The 18112-nt window shown below is 40.1% G+C and overlaps 1 protein-coding gene across 11 annotated transcripts in view; it reads right to left on the minus strand.

The window, feature by feature from the left end:
* Positions 1 to 570: 570 nt before the first annotated feature.
* Positions 571 to 18112, minus strand: part of ELAVL4 (ELAV like neuron-specific RNA binding protein 4) — a 100801-nt gene continuing 83259 nt past the window's right edge. For 8 of the 11 annotated variants that reach the window (XM_017743567.1, XM_017743569.1, XM_008640752.2 and 5 more), the window contains exons 4-7: positions 10287 to 10440; positions 9680 to 9905; positions 8254 to 8292; positions 571 to 4055 (exon numbers count right to left, since the gene is read on the minus strand). In XM_017743567.1, coding sequence (XP_017599056.1) covers positions 3728 to 4055; positions 8254 to 8292; positions 9680 to 9905; positions 10287 to 10440 — 747 coding nt within the window. In that variant the 3' untranslated portion in view covers positions 571 to 3727. The remainder of the gene's footprint in view (positions 4056 to 8253; positions 8293 to 9679; positions 9906 to 10286; positions 10441 to 18112) is intronic. The other 3 variants (XM_017743568.1, XM_017743575.1, XM_017743574.1) reach the window with 1 other exon arrangement.

Genomic DNA, 18112 nt, shown 5'->3' on the forward strand with positions numbered 1-18112 from the left:
AAAGCTGGCAGAGCCCTTTCTCTCATGTTACTGGTGTGATTCAGCTCACAGGAGCTCACCAAGCTACTGAATGAAGAAACAGATACAACAAGCCAGCCTCGAAGTGGGAGATAATCTGAATCACAACTGGCCCCAATGCCAGTGGCATTCTGTTTTAAGAACATCCAGACCATACAGTGATTTTGTCTCACTAGTTTCTGAAGAAAGGACTGCAGAAAAATTAGGTGACAACCCTATCAATTGCTATAAAGCAGACAGAACCACAGTAAATAGGGCTGGTTATAAAATACCACTTTCTTAAATGGAGAGTGCATTTTTTTTTTAATGGGCTGGTGAATGTTGTAAAGTGTATGTATATATGTATATAATCAATATATGTGCATATACATATACAGGTAGATGGAGGAATGGTGTTTTTCAGAGCCAAGTCTTTAACCAGACCAAATTAACCACTTCTGCTTTTTACTATGGCATGGCGAGGTGGATTTAAGGATGAATTAAGCAAGCTGTAAATTTAAGAACAAACTCATTCTGTGGCTTGAAATTAATTATTATAACCAACATGGTAACTTAATCTCACAAAAACACGAGTTTATTAATAGGTGAAGGAGCTGAAGAACCACACAGTCCATCCAGCCCTCTGATAGAGTTTCCTAATCTCAGTTACGAAATTCAATGCTGCAGTTTTACAAGGTACATATTCTCAATTAGTGAATGTTACAGAACATAAACATGAAGTGAATATTTGTATTAATGAGATTCAAACAAGTCAACTGAAAGAAGTATCAACTCTAGTTATAACACATGGTGAAAAGAATCAAATTTGGAATGTGATCATATATACTGTTGTACATCAGACAATATGTACACTGTTTCATATTGCATGACATTCATAGCATATTCATAGAAAAGTCAAACTAAATGATGGCTTAAAAACTGTTATTATCACTGAAATTTGCTCACTATGTTTTAAAGTGTTGATATTGACTGAGTTAATATTTTCATTGTGTAAAAATACTGTATATAGTAGAAACCCTTCAGCATCTTCCACATTCAAATAAATGAAAGTTACAGTTTGGTATTTGGTGTTCAACAGCTTAAATTAAATGGCCGATTCTTTCTGGCCTTCAGAAGGAAAAACAAATCATGAATATGCTCAATCTGGTTTGACTAGAACGTTTCTCTCTTGAAGACCTTGCTTCTGGAATCAGAGACTAAACCTCTACCTCGGCTGAGGTGCAGCTGGGAATACTAAAACATCTGAACACACTTAAAAAGGTGGAAAGTCCATAGCCATTCTACACACTTTCATTTATTGTCTGGACAATTAAAGTACAAATAATTCAAACACAACAAGGTTATGAAAAAAACATTTACAATACTTTCCCTCAGAAATGATCTAAACTAGCAAGGTTAACATGAAGTCATTCATTATAACTAAAGTATACAACTGCCTGGTCCTAAGAAAGATTTTTTAAATTATTATTATTATTCAGATAGTAAAACACATCGTAGAGAAAAGATTCTGACATGCCTTCCCCACTAATGCTTAGCAAATGCATCAAAACTTTCCCAGCAAACTGCGCTCATTCATAGCAGATGATGTATAAAGGTTTCCCTGAACATTGAATGAGTGTTCCTTTAAACTAAAATCTAACATTGTTAAAGTAAAAAACTGATAAAATTATGATGCAGCCTTTGCTTTTAGTTATTTGTCTACTACAAAAGTTTGCCTCTTCAGTGTGAAAAAACAATACTTAGTCTACATGCAGTTAGTGGGTATAGCATGGAAAAAATGCACAAAATAAGCACAAGTTATAAATAACCATAACGTTTTATTACCATTAAGACTAAACTTGTATTGAAAAGATTTTATATAACAAGACAAGAAAAGCAATAGCAAATTTAACTATCAACTAGATTATGCATAGCGAGTAACTGTTTCTAGTACTCAGGGAAGAGCATGACCCTTTTTTGTTTTAAATATATAACCGTACAAAGCACAAACATACTAAAATGATCAGTGCACTGGACATGGGAGAGCACCCCCTCAGTCATTTTGTTCCCTTAGCTCTGTTTTCCCCAATCTGAATTACATTAAAATAAAGACCCAGTTGTTTTCTTTTCTACTGTGCAGTAAGAAAAAATATTCACAACAAACATGACAATATATCAAACAATATTTCTACACAAGTTACCTTGATACCTCTGTCACTTAAGTATCATAAGAAAACATTTTAAGACATATACAAACAAAACTAGCAAAGTGTTACAACTTATAATAAATTAACCAAAAGAAAAAATAACTTTATATATATATATATTTATATTATATATACACATACACACACAACAAAATGACACAATAATATGCTTCTTCCCATAGTTTAAGTAAACAAATAAGTAGACTAGCCAAACTAGCTATATTTGATTTTGGCCATATGCATCACATCGGCAATTAAATAAATAAGTGTTTCAAGCAACATAAACAGTGTTCCAAATGTGCCAACACAGCCCAATTATATTAGCTTGGGCTATAAAGTGAATTTGAAAATTCTTAACAAATTTAAAGCAAATGTATTTTTTTCTAAACACATTACATTTAACTATGATACTAAGATATGTAAATAATTTTGTAGCACCTACTGCTCAAACCAAGGAAGTTTTTGATCAAAAAATTAATTTTTTTAACTTTTGTTCTGCTGATATCCCATACTGATGACTTAAAGAAAAACCGTCTTGCAACTCATCTCCTTGCTTTTGGGTTTTGACTGTGGGTAACTGCGTGCCTGGGAAGAACACTCTCCCGTACTGTATTTAATATTTTTATTACATGCTATGAAAAGATACGAAGATCATCTGTTTGTAGCCCATCCTTCAAAAAACAATCTACTAATCCAGTTTAAAACACACATCTTGATCTCTAAAAAGTTACCAGTGCAGTATGAACATGACAAAGTTGTCAATTTCCCCTAAATTAGCCAGTCAAAATATTTTTTCTCAAATCCAGATTCTCTTGTAAAAATTCTTTATATTTTATAAAAATAGATTTTTCTTGAAACCCATTTTCAGCAAAGAGACCACCTCTTTGGCAACATTGTTAATGTTATTTAAATTGTTATGTCATCAGGTATCCCCCGTTACCCCATTCCCTAACAGAAGACTGTTTAGTTCACATGATACAAAAGAAAAAAGGAAAAATAAAAAAAGTTGCAAAATTATGTTCTTCTTTTTGCAATTTTTATTGTTCCTCTTTAATTTGTGTGGGGGGTTTACCAATCTGATTCAATCAATGTTTTGAAAAAACAGAAAAGAAAACAAAAATTTTTTTTTTTCCTCGCTTTTAATCCCATTAGTTCGTAAAAATTGTTTTTTGTTTTATTATTTTTTCAAATGAGTGAATGGTCATCTTAAAAAGACCCACCTTCAAGGAAGGTAGTAAAACTAGCTGGCCGGGTAAAAATCCCTGCACATTGTTATCTATGTATATTATATTCAACAACGACAGCTATGAAAGAACATTCAATGCATCAAAGGTTTTTTTTTTTTCTAAGCATTATAAAATCCTTTCCTGTTCCTCACAGGATATCCAATGTTTTAATACTTAGGCAACACTGGCTTATAAAGTCCATGGTTGAATATAAGCCTTGAAGAGTTTTTTTTTTTGTTTTGTTTTGTTCGTATATATATTTATATATATATATTTTAGTAAGTAAGGATATGAAATTCAGGATTTGTGGGTTTTATTGGTTTTAAAGGAAACTTGCAATACTCTGTCTCCTAAACGGTATCCATTAAGGCTGGCAATCGCCATGGCAGCTTCGTCGTAGTTGGTCATGGTGACAAAGCCAAATCCCTTGCACTTGTTGGTGTTGAAATCACGGATCACCTTGACATTATTGACCGCTCCAAAGGGACCAAACAATTGCCACAGCACGCTCTCATCCGAGTCGGGAGACAAGTTGTAGACGAAGATGCACCATCCAGTCCCGGTGTGACCAGGGATATTCATTCCCACAAGGCTCGTCATACCATCAATTGTGATCGGAGAAAACCTACCGAGCAAAAAGAGGGGTCTATTCTAAATAAATCTCTTGGCACAAGCTATAGGGATCCAAGAATTTAAAGTAAATAAGCCAGTGGTACTGAAGGTTCTGGATCCTGTCCCTGGAAGAGGGCCACAGAGCCACCCTTGCTCTCTAACTCCTACCCAAGTGGAGGGGAGCTGTACTAAATAAAATTGCCAAATCTGGGCATAAATGCAACTTCCTCCAAGTATAAGCCCTGCTCAGACGTGTACAAAGCCCTCAGGAAAGAAATGCTTGAGGACAATCTGAGTCAGGGAGGGCCTGCACATGCTGTGATAAACAACAGCTCACGTAAAAAGGGCCTGTAGAAATTTGCCCCTTATTCCCAGCACCGAAATAAGTTTCAGGACAACAGAGATCTAATCCTTCATCTCCTACTAGTCTGCAGTGAAAAAACCCAAGCAAACTTCAAGACCTATTTTAAAGTTTAATAAGAAATGCCTTTGTCAGAATTCAGCTATAACAGTAGCTTCTTCAGCTAAAAATACTATTAGAGAGATGGCTCTAAGTGGTAGATTTTATTTCTCCTAACATGGTCCTTAATTGACATACGCTGGGGAAAAAAAATCCAGGTAATAAAAAGTCCTAGAGCCAGCCACATATCAAAGAAAATTTATGAAGCAATTGCAGAGTAAGTAGAACATAAATACAATTAATGAGCATGTCAACTGATACCTTCATACTGTGAGGCGTCATTTCCATGACAGGCTTTAGGTTCTTCAGAAAGGGACTAACTCCCAGATTTCAACAGAGCACCCTAACATTTCTCCCTCGTTGTCCTTTGGGACTTTACCTCGAACATCCAAAGAGAGCAGATAAAGCCAGGTGTTTACAAACACAGAACCATCGAGAGATAAAAAAGGCTGGGCAGGATCTGTGGAGATCATCTGATCAGCCTCCTGCTCCAAGCAAGACAAACTTCTCAAATGAGATCTGCTGCTCATGACCCTGCAGAGGGGAAGCTTAGGAAATCTCCAAGGACAGGAACTCTGCTCCCACAGCCTCTGCTCCAGGGCTCCATCCTCACTGTGAATGAGTTTCCCTTATCCTCAAGTCGAATTTCCCCTGCTGCAGCCTGTCCCTGCTGACTCTTGTCCTCTCGCGTTTGACCTCTGCAAAAAGCTCAGCTTCACCTTCTTTCTGAAGCCCCTTGTAGGCAACTGAAGGCAGCAGTCAGGGGCTAAACTCCACATTTGCCTTTCCCGAATTTCAGCGTGTTCCTGCAGCTTTCCAAGGTCTCCCCAGTGGCAGCCAGGGCCAGCAGCAGCCAACAGCCCCTGCTCCTCACCAATTTACTGTCACCCGCTAATGCAAGGAGGGCGCAGCACAGCCCATGACTCAGGTTATTAATGAAGATGTTAAGCAGTATCAGCCCTCAGGATCAACATAATTTTCCTTTCATCAGTGTGGAAAAAAATTGACATGCCTTCTGAAGCTACACTTTGGGATATGTTTTAAAATAACAACTGCACAGAGGAAATGTCTTAAAAATCCAGTTTCACATGTACCTTCAATATGATGAGTTTTAATACCAGAACAGAATAATTCCTCAGGATTTTCTGAGCGATGATTGAGGGAGCAGAGGGAGGGACTCTGGTGCTGAGTGAGCTCTTGTGCTCTTCAAAACTTCTTACACTTCTAATAATTTCCACACACATTTAGCAATCCGCACAATATTATGCGGTGTATATTAAATAACCATAAAGGAAACTGCACACTTGATGGTTGCTCACTGTTCTGTTGATGCCTGATGGCACTTTTTATGTATATTCCGGGAAAAAGAAGACACTTGGAATATATATCTTAAGCTGAGGATCATCACTGGGGTGTAGCTACACTGTAAATGAGCAGTTCACAAATGCTCACAGCATCAGATCCTCAGGAAGGTTTGCAGACAGTTTATTAAAAATACGTGGCAATTTTCCAACTCAACTTCACTTTTGCAAATCCCCATCTCAACATATTTTAGTTTTTCTCCCGCACAGTGAAACCAGTGACATTATCACAACATTACAGCACAGAAAGGCTGGCCACAGCCGATTTCTACTGCTCCTTCCACCACAGGTAGAAGTAAGGATTGGAAATAAGGCACAGCCAGGGCTTGTACAAGCCAACAGCTTCAGCTCATTTTGAAATCTGGAAGATGGGACTTCAAGCCCATTGCTGGCCAGTGCCGACTGTGCCAGTAACAGGTATAAGGCAGCAAACACTGCTTTTCTGGAATGCTTAAATGTAATGTGAAATACAACAATAAGGGATACACCACACTCTAAGGATGCTGTAAAACCTGTACATTGCAAAGCTGGGCATGTCACAATGCATTATCAGGCTTTGCATTTTAAAGAAATGCTGCACCAATGTAAAGGGTTAAAGTTTCCTACAGTTCACTGGAGAGCAGCTTTTCCCTGGAAACCTTTAGGAGCTCTGCAGCTTTCAACTATTTATGTGCCATGAGCACAGCAGCTGCTGTAAATCCAACAAAACACGCACAAAACTGGTGCAAGCGTATTGACATAAATACAAGATCGCCTATCGCATAAGGAGCTTTGCTACTAACAAGTGATCTGAAACTAGCCTCAATAAAACCTTTTTCCACATCAGCATGTCTCATTTTCCATCAGTACCACACAGTTAGCACAGGGAGAGCCAATCTCATGTTTCAGAAGCAGCTTCAGAAATTATCAGTGCGGTATTTTTTGTGACCTTGTGCCTATAAATTCAGGATTTGCTAGTGCAGGTACAACTGCCAAGGTTTGCTGAGAGGAGATAAGAACTAATTTAAGATGCCTGCAAAATGACTGTAAACACTGCTGTGTTCTTACAGTAACACTGCAGACAATATTGAGAAAGCCGATGTATAACCTATAAAGGCAGGAAATTGCTCTTCCCCTCTGTTCAGACTCAGCCTATCCTGCACCACACACCAATCCAATTCCAGGGAAGCAGCAGCAAAAACCCAGGGAAACCTCCCAGAACAAACCCATCCTTCTGACATTGACTTGCACGTGACAGACACTCGACCAGGAATTTTTCCATGTTTCTGACAAGCTTTCAAGGAACAAAAAAGGTGGGAGAACAGAGAAGGGCTGTGTGATAAAATCAGGCAGGGGGTTCTGACTCACCATATTCCCACCACCACTAAGGATATTCCGACATAACCAATGTGCCCATTGCACCAGCACTGGTGCTTCTGGGAAGAGTTCTGACTATTGCTCTTGTGAGTACTCTTAAGATTTCAGATCTGTACTGAATTACCTAGGAGTTAAACCCCACATTACTGTCTTGCTACTAGCTAGTGTAAAGAGATACTTACCATACCTTTTTAGAGGATGAGCTTCAAAAAGAAAAAGCTCAAATAATTTTCACTTGTGGTGAGTAGACCATTTCAGAAGATTAAGTAGTACTTTCTCGTCTTAATTTGGACATCTTAGGGTAACACCAGGAATAAGACAACACCTCTGTTTTGCTGCAAGGGTCGCTTATACTGATGTTGCCATTAAAAGAAACACTAACAACACATCTCATTTTAGCTATCAGATCAAACATACTCATGGAACAGCAGAAATGTTGACAAATCAGCTGAGCTTTCACACATGCGTGCACATACAAACACACAGCTATTTTAAACAAACAAAAAAATTAATTTCAAGGACTGAAAAAAAAATTCAAAGTATTAAACCTGTAACAAAAGAAACTTTGGGCTGATTGAGGTGCACACAGCTGTATTTTCAAGTCAAACTTACAATGCCAGATGTGGGAGGAACAGATTTAGATAACAGCAGCCTAATTCTGATTTTGACTTAAATTTTCCACTATCACATGAGAGATTTGTTAAAAAAAAAAAATCAAGTTAATAGTTTTGATTCTGGAAAAAGCACCACTTAGCAGAGCAACTGTAATTTGAATGCTTGTAGCTGTGGCACCTAAACCATTTGAGAAGCCCACCTGTAAATAAAAAAAGGTTGAAAAGCCCCACAGAACTTGTGCGTGAGGCCTTTAAAGTAACAAAACCAACTGAAGTCCAAACTTAAAAAGAATTTGACATGCTGGTGGAAGAAAAGAAGGAATAAAAAAAATAAAGTTAGTGAATTAAAAAAAAAAAAATAAATTGTAGCACCAATCTGTGCCAACACGGACATCTGGCAATCTGTGGAATTCTAATTACCTCTTTACGCCATAGGCCATATTAAGCAAATTGTCCAGCCTGAAAAGAGAAGGAGGGTCTTTGGGTTAATGTCTCACAGATGGCAAGATCGCTCAATGGAACTATTATTAATAGCGTTCCATTTTCAAAGAAGAAACGTTCAACAAGTTTCCCACACATCTAAGGAGCCTAACAACTCCCAGCCTGCTTTGTTAAGTCTGAGGTTGTGCTTAAATTTCCACCAGAGCATTTAAAAGCCTTTTTTAAACTTGTCTACAGTCTTAGAGGAAACCTTAACCTCCAGAGTTTGGTTTTAAAAAATATCCACTTAGGATTTGACTTTTTGTTTATAATTCAACTTGTTTTTTGTAATTCAACTGCTCACCTGATATCCACCGTTAAGTCAGAAATAAAATGTCAAGTCCAAAACTGCTGGAACGGGAAGAATTCTTGACTATCTGCTTTAACACAATACGTTCTCCCCATTTTATTACATGTATTTAGTATTAATCCTTCATGATATGTCAATCTAAACTGACCACCAAATTTTGCAGAATATAATCATCTGCTTTCCATGGCACCACAATAAAGTCCTTCTATCCATGGAATGATTCAGTGATAACCTCAATGGACACAGCTGCGTGCCAAAGACACAAAAACAAGTGTAAATTTAATGTATCCAATGACTGACTTTTTATGATCTTTAATTCATTAGCACTTTTCATCACTGACAAACTAAAATTACTTTTGAATAATTCTCTAAAGCCAGCGTGCAACGCAGTTATGCAAATATGTCCAAGTTTTCTTTCTTGAAGGCAGACTTTATTTGAAAGCTGGGCTCCTTGAGAACTATTAAGTATAAAAGTAATAGGAACATCACATATTGCTAACTCTGCCTTATGCATCAGATGGAAACAGTACATTCAGAATGCAAAGCATAAAACATCCCCAAAAGCATCTGAAGACTCACACCAAAGCCTAATACAAGGGCTCTTTATACTAAGAGCAGATAGCTCAGGCTAATAAATTTAATGATACTCCTGCTGACTGGGACAGACTCAGCTTTTTTCCTGCTACCAATCCACTGTCATTAACATCAAAGTCTAAGCTGCATCAAAACTGCAGTAATATAGCAGAAAATAAAAGCATTACCCAAAAAGAGAGAAAGAACAGGATAGTCACTGCTCATTTGATTATCAGTGTAACTCTACTCTGTCCTCCCTTTTTCAGCCTTCATGAGATCTGATTGTACAGTACTTCAGCTGTTTTAGTAAATACAACATGACTACTGCTGTCAGCAGATTTTCCTCCTCATTCTCCAGGAAAGAATATTTAATTTTACAAAGAAAATCAGGTCAGCCTACGCAACTAAAGCATATTTTCCTGCACAGCACCTGCCCCACATTGTCATTGCTGGTGGAACTTCAGTTCTTTTCCAGGTAATTACCTGAATCTCTGAGCCTGGTGGTGAAGTGGTCCAGGGTAGCGTCTGTTGGGAGACTGATACAGCTGTGAAAGGAGTGCCTGGCTTGTTTTCTGGCTGGGATTATTGGCAAACTTCACAGTAATTGGTTCTGTAGCACCACTAGGCTTCTGGCCATTTAGTCCCTTTATGGCTTCTTCTGCCTCTATTCTCTTATCAAAACGGATAAATCCCACACCTCGAGAAACCCCTGGGAAGTAAAAACATGTGAAGAGATGAATATTCGTAGGAACAGCCTCATCTATGTGATGAGCATGAGCTGAATGTTAGGTTTGACTTCACACAATAGGTGGTTTGCAAATTAAGAAAAGTCCTGTAAAGAAAAATCCTCTTCCCAACCTGACATCTCCAAAATCAGCCCCTACTGTATTTAACAATGATTTTAAGTAAACCACATTCTGTATTTTAATATTCCCTCTTTAAAGAGGCAGCAGGTATACCTCCAGTTACATTTAAAAGGAACCAGGTATGGCATTTTACAGTAAAAGTCAAAAAACCCCAGCTGCAGACATTTGCAGTTTTGCCATTTCCAGAGAAACATGCACATTATCAAGAAAAGTTTTCTTTTAACCTGTGACTTGATCAACCAGAATCCGTGAGGTGATGATGCGCCCATATTGTGAGAATAACTGCTCTAATTCTTTCTGGGTCATGGTTTTGGGAAGGCCGCTGACATACAAGTTTGCATCCCGGATGGATGCTGAACTTGGACGGGCATATGACACCTACGGAGAGAAAAGGAAAGCAGTGTTAGTGAGCTAGAGCCACCCTCGGCATTTTGGACAGATAATGTTCTGTTCTTCCACAAGACATCGCCCTGCAGTTCAGACAGGACCTGTTCTGAAAAACCAGCAGAGCCAGGAAAGGCTGGAAGAACAAAGGAAGAGCTACAGAGACCTTAAAACAGACACAAGGGTTCTTGAAGTGCAGTCATAAAATAACTATTGTTCAGAGGTAGATTAACATGCAACTTCCCACACATGGCGCTGTAAATTTGCCCCCATGGGTGTGGGTGTGTGGATGATTTGCTGTAGCCAACCTTGCACTCCCAAGCTCCTGCATGTTTTTCTTTTCCCCCTCCCGAGTGTCTGAAACAGAGCAGGTTATTTGCGGAGTGATCTTTTGTGCTCTCTCTCTTTGTGTTTGCATCCTGAGCTGGCAAGATCTGTTCTGGATGAACAGTAAAGTACTGGTGAAATTAGACAAAATGAACATCTGCTCAGGGAGCTGTATACTGACACTCATTGTCGGATCTGCAATTTATCACGAGAAGTTCCCTTGCATTATAAAGCCCAGAATCAGACCATAAAATATTATGACCAAGCAAACAAGAAAATCTAGCTGTGGCACTGCATGTGTGCTGTTGGAAAATTACTAATTCAATCCTCTTAACTGCTCTTCTACCTATGAATCAGATTTATAATTGTAATAGGTGCATAAAAAGCCTTCTGCACTTTTAAAATAATATATACATTTAGGATACACATTTAACATCATAAAAACACTTCCTGGATGAAGCCTAATGACAAATATTCAGCACAGATCATGAATTACTTTGCAGTACATCTGAAAAAGCATTGGAAGCCAAGCTGAATATTCTGCGCTTCATTTTGATTTATTTCAATATAAACAGATCAGTACTCTCCTGCATTATGTCTTAAAATGTGTCTAGGAAGGAAGTGGGGGGGTTCCCATCACGAATGCAATACATTCAGCAACCGTCTTTCCCTCTTCCCGAGTCTCAGACTGAACACAGATGATGTCAAATGGATGTCTATGTGCTTTATGTGTCAAAGAGTTGTCTTTATGCGCTCCACACCTAAAAATAGATGTTGACTCAACACAGAAAATTATGTTAATGACTAATATTTGCTTCCACAATCTTCTCTGCATAATAGCAGACAAACTCTAAAGATTCTAGATTTTAAGGTTTTTGGCAATTTCTTTATAACTTATGTGTTTGTCCATAACCTTTTAAATCTAACATTTACAGAGAAGGCTGGAGAGAGGAGGTGGAAAATTCAGGGAAAGAAATATGAAATAGAGGTTAGATAAAACATTTGCATCAATGGAGGCAAGCTCAGGCACACAGTACAAAGGCTCAAGCAGACATGGGGAGCAGAGAAATCTTCGGGGGCTGAAAGGAAGAGGGATATTGGGGTAGAAATCATTCTGTGCGACAGCCCACAACCTCCTGATGGGGTGCAGCATTTCCATCACTTCCCTGCTGGTCCTGAACACCCCTCCGATGGATCCAGGGCCAGAACACACATGGATGGCACCGCTTGGCTTTTATGTAACAAAGCTCAATCCAGGCCTGAGGGGACACCAGGGATAATCACACAGTGCTTTCACCTACAGCTTGGTTTGGTGCTGAGGCATTTGGAAAAGCAGACTCTTCACTCCCCACTCTGCAAATGCCTTACCTTGAGAGGGTTCTGTAAGAATTCAGGCACCTACAGTTTAACATACTTTAGGAATAACAGTTTAAAAAAATACTTAGGAGACTCTCTGGAATGAGGGTAGGGATCTTACCTGTTCCTCAAAACTGAGAGAAGCAAAATGAATAAAGTTCCTGGGAAAACAGCCAGGAGTTTCCTTTGGGTTTCTCACTCCGGCACATTCGTTAACCAAATGCCACATTACAGGGAGGATGAAAAGTATTGGGATATGCAAAAAACACTACTTCCCAGAGCAATGAGTGCCTGACATTTTACATACATATATATATATATATACACACACACACACACACACACAGTTCTACTTACAGAAGGCTCTCTGCTCTCGTGGGCCCTGCAAGCAGGCAGAGGAAGGAGAGGCTGCTCACACTCCCAACCCTCCACTCGCAGCACATGTGAACACCTATTGCTGCTCAGGTCTAGTTTTTATTTCCTCTCGCAATCAAACATTCAGGCTGCAGGGGAGCCTGAGCCAAAGAAAGAAGCTGCCAAAAGCAACTCAGCCGTCTTTAATATCAAGGAGAAAAGGTTGCAGAGCTGAATGGACTCAAGGCTAGTAATGTCAATTATTTATCTGCTTTTGAATCTTTTTCATCTTCCCTCCGAGGTCAGCCAATGACAAATCGATCGGTTAGAGTGTGCCATCCTGCTTTCAAGCTATTATTCAGTTAGTGCTGAGGACGGGATGTTTTCCTGCGTGTGAGCTATCAAAGGAGGAGATCGCCCACCCTGACCCTCCATCACACCAGAAGCTCCTTATGCTGTGCAAGTTAAAATGGGAGCAAAAACCAGCTCCCATTTTATCACTGCAAACCGCGAAGTGCTGGGTGAGGACGCGGCATTAATTCTTTATATTCACACTTAAAAATGATTTTTTTTTTCCCATTCCTTTGCTCACGGCAGTGTTAGCACCCTGTAATGAAACAGAGCATTGAAAAAGAAAAAAGTATGGAATCCTAGCCACCACAAAGAATTCAAATAATGAGCTGGAGAACATCAAACTACTGTTTGACCCAGGCATTTCTCAGCATTAAAATGTTTGTCCACTTGTACAACAGCTGAAGGTCGAACCATGGTTTTGGATTTCACTGCATAAGATCATTTAGGAGTTCTGCAGTCAAATTTGCAAGGAAGATAATAAAATATTACACAATTCATTTTATGGCTTGCTGGCCTCAGATATTAGTTTCTATAAATACATATATACTAACTGAAAAACATTTAATAGGACATTTCTCATCTGACATTGAACATTAGTCTGTATAAGGGCTTCTCTTCATAATAAACAGCCATCTCCAGAGGCTGCACCACTCTCTCCCAACACCACTGCAGCATCAGAAGAGGTTCAGCATTTCATATCTTCCATGGCAAAGCACATTTTTTTCAGGTGCACAGAAAATATCTCCAAGTTCAAGTAATTATCTTCCCTATTGATTTCCTACGTGTTTTCCCATATAGAAAACTTTCTGAAGAATTTCTAACCTCGAGACTCTTCAGAACATAAATTGAAGCAGTCTGGCCTTTCCAAGCCAGAGCCCACAGCAAAGGCACCCAGAGGCATGAACGCATCCCGTTTGTCTTACGGTACAAGGAACAGCAGCCATTTGAACACTGACACTTAACCACTTTGCTGCTGCTCCCTGGGAGAGAAACCTTCAGCTCCTGTACTAATCCTGGACTTCTCAAACATCAAGTCCGTTTCTAGAAGCCTCCTTGTAAAATTTAACTCCAGTCTTCTCATAAGAGAAACTGCACCATCCTTTCCTGGAATGATGTGCTCTGCCAGCAGAGCCATCCTGCCCTGGACACATCTAAGCAACAACCAAGCAACTCATCTTGCAGATACCAACCTTCTCTGAGATGTGTCACCTTGCTCTGCATCTCCTGCTCCTCACCTGGAGAATGGGAAACCACCCAGGAGCCTTGAACCAGGGTGCACTGCGTGGCAGCACAGGCACCCAAGAACCACCAAGCCACCCACCCACACCACCTGCAGTCCCTGGGACATGTCTCCAATCACAAGCAGCTAAGGTGCAGTCAGTGTTAAGTGACTCCCTGGGCAGCTTTCAAAAGGTTTGTGTGACATTCAAAAAACACCAGACTTCTTGGTGACCTTAATACAGAGACTTTGCTTTGTCTTTGCTTGACATTCTCTGAGATACAGGATTTCTTGTATGATCTTTGGAGTCAGTCACTTGGCTTTTTTCTGCCTGAAATCCAGTTTAAAATGGGGACAACCCTTCCCTCACTTGCTGCCCCTTATGCCACTAGTCAGACTGGAAGTGCTTTAACACAACTGCTCAAAAGCCTCACACATGTAAATAAGCACAGTATCACTTGTTTAAGGCACATCCAGAACTAGAAGTAAAATCTGCTTAGCACCAGTGAACAGGCTATGGCAGAAAGAGACGTTTCCCCACAGCCACTTCCAGACCCTCATCTGTGCCCTCATTTTCTGCAAAACCAGATTTGAGACACCCTCCTGTGAAAGCTGCATGCTTTGTCACAACAAGCGAACACAAAAGCCCTCTGGTCCAGAGGCTGAAGATCAGGATCTGGAATACTTTCATATCTGATGCTTGCACTGCTTTGTCCTTTCTCTTCCCTAAGCCCTTGGCTGGGGGATGGAGGGGAGTGACAATGCACTTTACTGTTGAGCGATTCGATGCCATTTTACAGAGATTAATTATAATTGCAGGTACAATGGTCTATCCCATCATTTCAGGAAAGACACCCATAGATAATAACCTAGAAACACTCTTGGCTGTATCAAGAGCAAGGCTAAGAGAAATAATTGCTCTGGCTCCATAGAATGAAAAGGACTCACTGGCAAAACTGAAGCAGTAAAAAGAGAAATTGCGATTAAGAGAAGATGCAAGAAATTAAGAGGCAAAGACACTCTGGTGCCTGCTGAAAGCAGCAGAACCAAAGCTGAACCTTCAAATGCAGCACTGAAAGGTCTGCTGAGCAGCAGCATCACTGCAGGCACAAAGGGTGCAGGAGGGTTTGTTAACAAGCACTACAGAGTCAAAAGGGTTACACTGACAGAGGGTCCTAAAGAGCACAACAGGAGCACACTTAGTTGAGGCTTTCCACGTCTGTGGCACCTTTAAAGTTTCTCATCCAAGGCTTTGTCTTGGGGAGCAGCAGCCAGAGCAGATGACCCTTCTCTGACTGTGAGCTACCATAAAAGAGAACAAGCAGTCACCTCAATTTCCAAAGGAGCTATAAGCTACATCCCAAATCTGCACCTTGTACCTGGTAATGTGAATTTTCAAGAAAAGGAAAAAAGGGGCATACAAGACACTCAAAAATTCAAATCCCTCCTTGCTGCAGTCCAACATATTCAGCTACTCCCAGTATCTTCCAACACCCCAACCTTCCAAATCTTCCTTGCAGAGCATCCAAGCTCCTCCTGTGCCTTGCCCTGATCTCTCTTGTACACCCTTCTCCTTACCACCCAGCCTCACTCAACATCCCATTTCTTCCCCGGGACAGGAGGCTGCAGGCAGTGTCCAGCAGGCTCAGTGGCCCTGGGGAGACTATGGAAGAACACTGTTGGAAAACGCCAGGTTTTTGGCTGAGCACTGCACCAAGGGCACCCAACACCCGAGCTCTGCTACCAGCACTGCCAGCAATCCAGCGCTTCCTGGCTGCAGCAACCCAAACCGTGCTGAACTCCCCCCACGCCTCCCAAGCAGTTTGGGATGGGGAGCAGGAGATGCAGGTCTCTTCCCCACCACTCCCTGCTGCAATTCCTCCTCCTGCCCTGTGCCTCCTGCGCCACCTCCTCCACCGAGCGCGGCTGGAAGGCAATCTTTTTGACAAATGACTTTGTAGGACGGAGAAGACTGAGGCTGCTGTTATTTGGTTACCCTACAGTGACAGGATGGTTTGTAGTTTTGTGGACAATTACAAGAATTAGCACAGACAGATTTAGAGGCTGAGTTTTGTGGAAATAGCTGGCATTTTGAAAAATGCCAGAGAAACCAAGATAAATAGGAAGATCTTTCAGCAGTAACATTACTACTTTATTTTCAGAAAAAGCAGGATTACTTTCTCCCACAGCCTTATCTGCTGTATTTAAACTAGGACCATCCAGACCTATTGATCGAAACAGGAGAGTAAAGCAGAAATACAGAATTTCATGCTATTTAATCAATTTAACTGAAAATTAAAATAACTAGAAAAAACCTCTGAGCACAGAGGAACCATCCTATCCATTTGGTAATTTATCATGTGATAGATTTGATGGATTTAAAAACTGGGGGTTATCAAGGGCTCAGAGAACCTAGATTCCTTCTCCCCTCACTGGAGACATCTCCCTTTGCTCCAGCAGTGTCACAGCGTGTACCTGCTCCTGTGAGTGAAGGAAGAAGCAAACCTATTTCTCAGGCAACAGAGAAAAAGGAAGAGAGGGGTGCACAAGACTGCACTTCAGGGAGTCACTGGCTCTTTTTAGATTTCAAGCTTTCTTTCAAAACTGTTCTGCTCTTGTTCCAATGAAGCCAGGTCACCTGAATCCCCAAGTAAATTGTAAAACACTTCCTTCGCATCCTTTCAGGTGGTGTCCTTTTTTCAGGGCAAAGCAGCAGTTTAAACAATCTGTACCCCATGCATCACGCATCTCATTTTCCTTCTGATATTTGATGCAACTGAATTGCCAGGCAATCTTCAACAGCAGCAGTGACCTTTCATAAGCTTTTATGGATGGGTAAATTTAATTTCTAAAAATAGATTCAATTTCTGGAATATATACTTATTTCAACACACACAGTCTCTTCCCTCATTCTAAACTGTTTTGCAGAATTATGTCAAGCTTTAGCTGTAAAAATAAAGTGAAGCTTTTCTCCCTCACAAGAAGATGATGCTGCTATGAAATGGCATAAATAAAATATGCACTATGATCAGTTGAAGAGGAACAAAATGTGTATAACCTATTACCACCAAACACAACACTCCCTCCAATGCTTTTCCCAAACACATATTCTGTAAATTGTCACCTCTCAACTTTGACTTGAAAGGGCATCATTGACTTAAATAAAATGCACATAAGTATTTTAGCTGCTAGAGTGAAAAGGGATTATTTATCATAACAATGACAGAATAAAAAAACCATTTCTTCAGTTATTTTAGTCCACACATCAGAGCTGACTGTGCCTGGCTGTTCTGCTGATCCTGCTATAAAGCCACTTCCTCCTGCAACTGCATGGCTGTTTTGCAAGGCATCAGGAGAGAGAGAACATTAAAATGCCACAAAAATATTACAGAAGTGAAAAGGACAGCATTTGGGGCCACATGCATAAAATATATATATTATTTTTAAACAGGAATTAAGCCTTGTGCAGTCAAAAAATGAGTGCAAATACAACTCCCCAGAGCCACCTCATGTTCAGTCTAGGTGCAAGAACAGCAGAGCCCACAACACAGATGGGACACAGCCAGCAGGACCACAGTGACCTTGGCAAGCATAAGTAATTTGCCACTGTAAGAGGGCTTTCACAGATTATTCATTTTAACTTTCTTTCCACCAAAACAGCTTCCAAAAGGCAGCCAGAGAAATTCTACCTGCAGGGCTGTACCGACATATATAAGCAGAGGCCAAGGTTCAGCCCATCCATCAACAGGATATTTACAAATTCATTCTGGGGCAAAAATCTCAGCCACATTCATGAAGAAAACAGAACAAAGTACTGTTCAGTACTCTTCCAGCTCAATGTTATTCCATTAAATATTTTTTAGCCTACAAAACTATATGCCACCGAATTCCTTTCTAGATGTTCTCTTGAGAGAGCACATTTTTAGTAAGTGTAAAGGGCATCTGTAGCTAAAGTAATCGAGTCTGATAATTAAATATAGTAATTCCACAAGTTTAAATACTTCAACCTTACAAAGAATGAAGTGAGATGCTGCAAAGTGGCACGTGGGGGAAACT

Source organism: Corvus brachyrhynchos, unplaced genomic scaffold (assembly GCF_000691975.1).
Source record: "Corvus brachyrhynchos isolate BGI_N302 unplaced genomic scaffold, ASM69197v1 scaffold48, whole genome shotgun sequence".
NCBI classification, from domain to species: Eukaryota; Metazoa; Chordata; class Aves; order Passeriformes; family Corvidae; genus Corvus; species Corvus brachyrhynchos.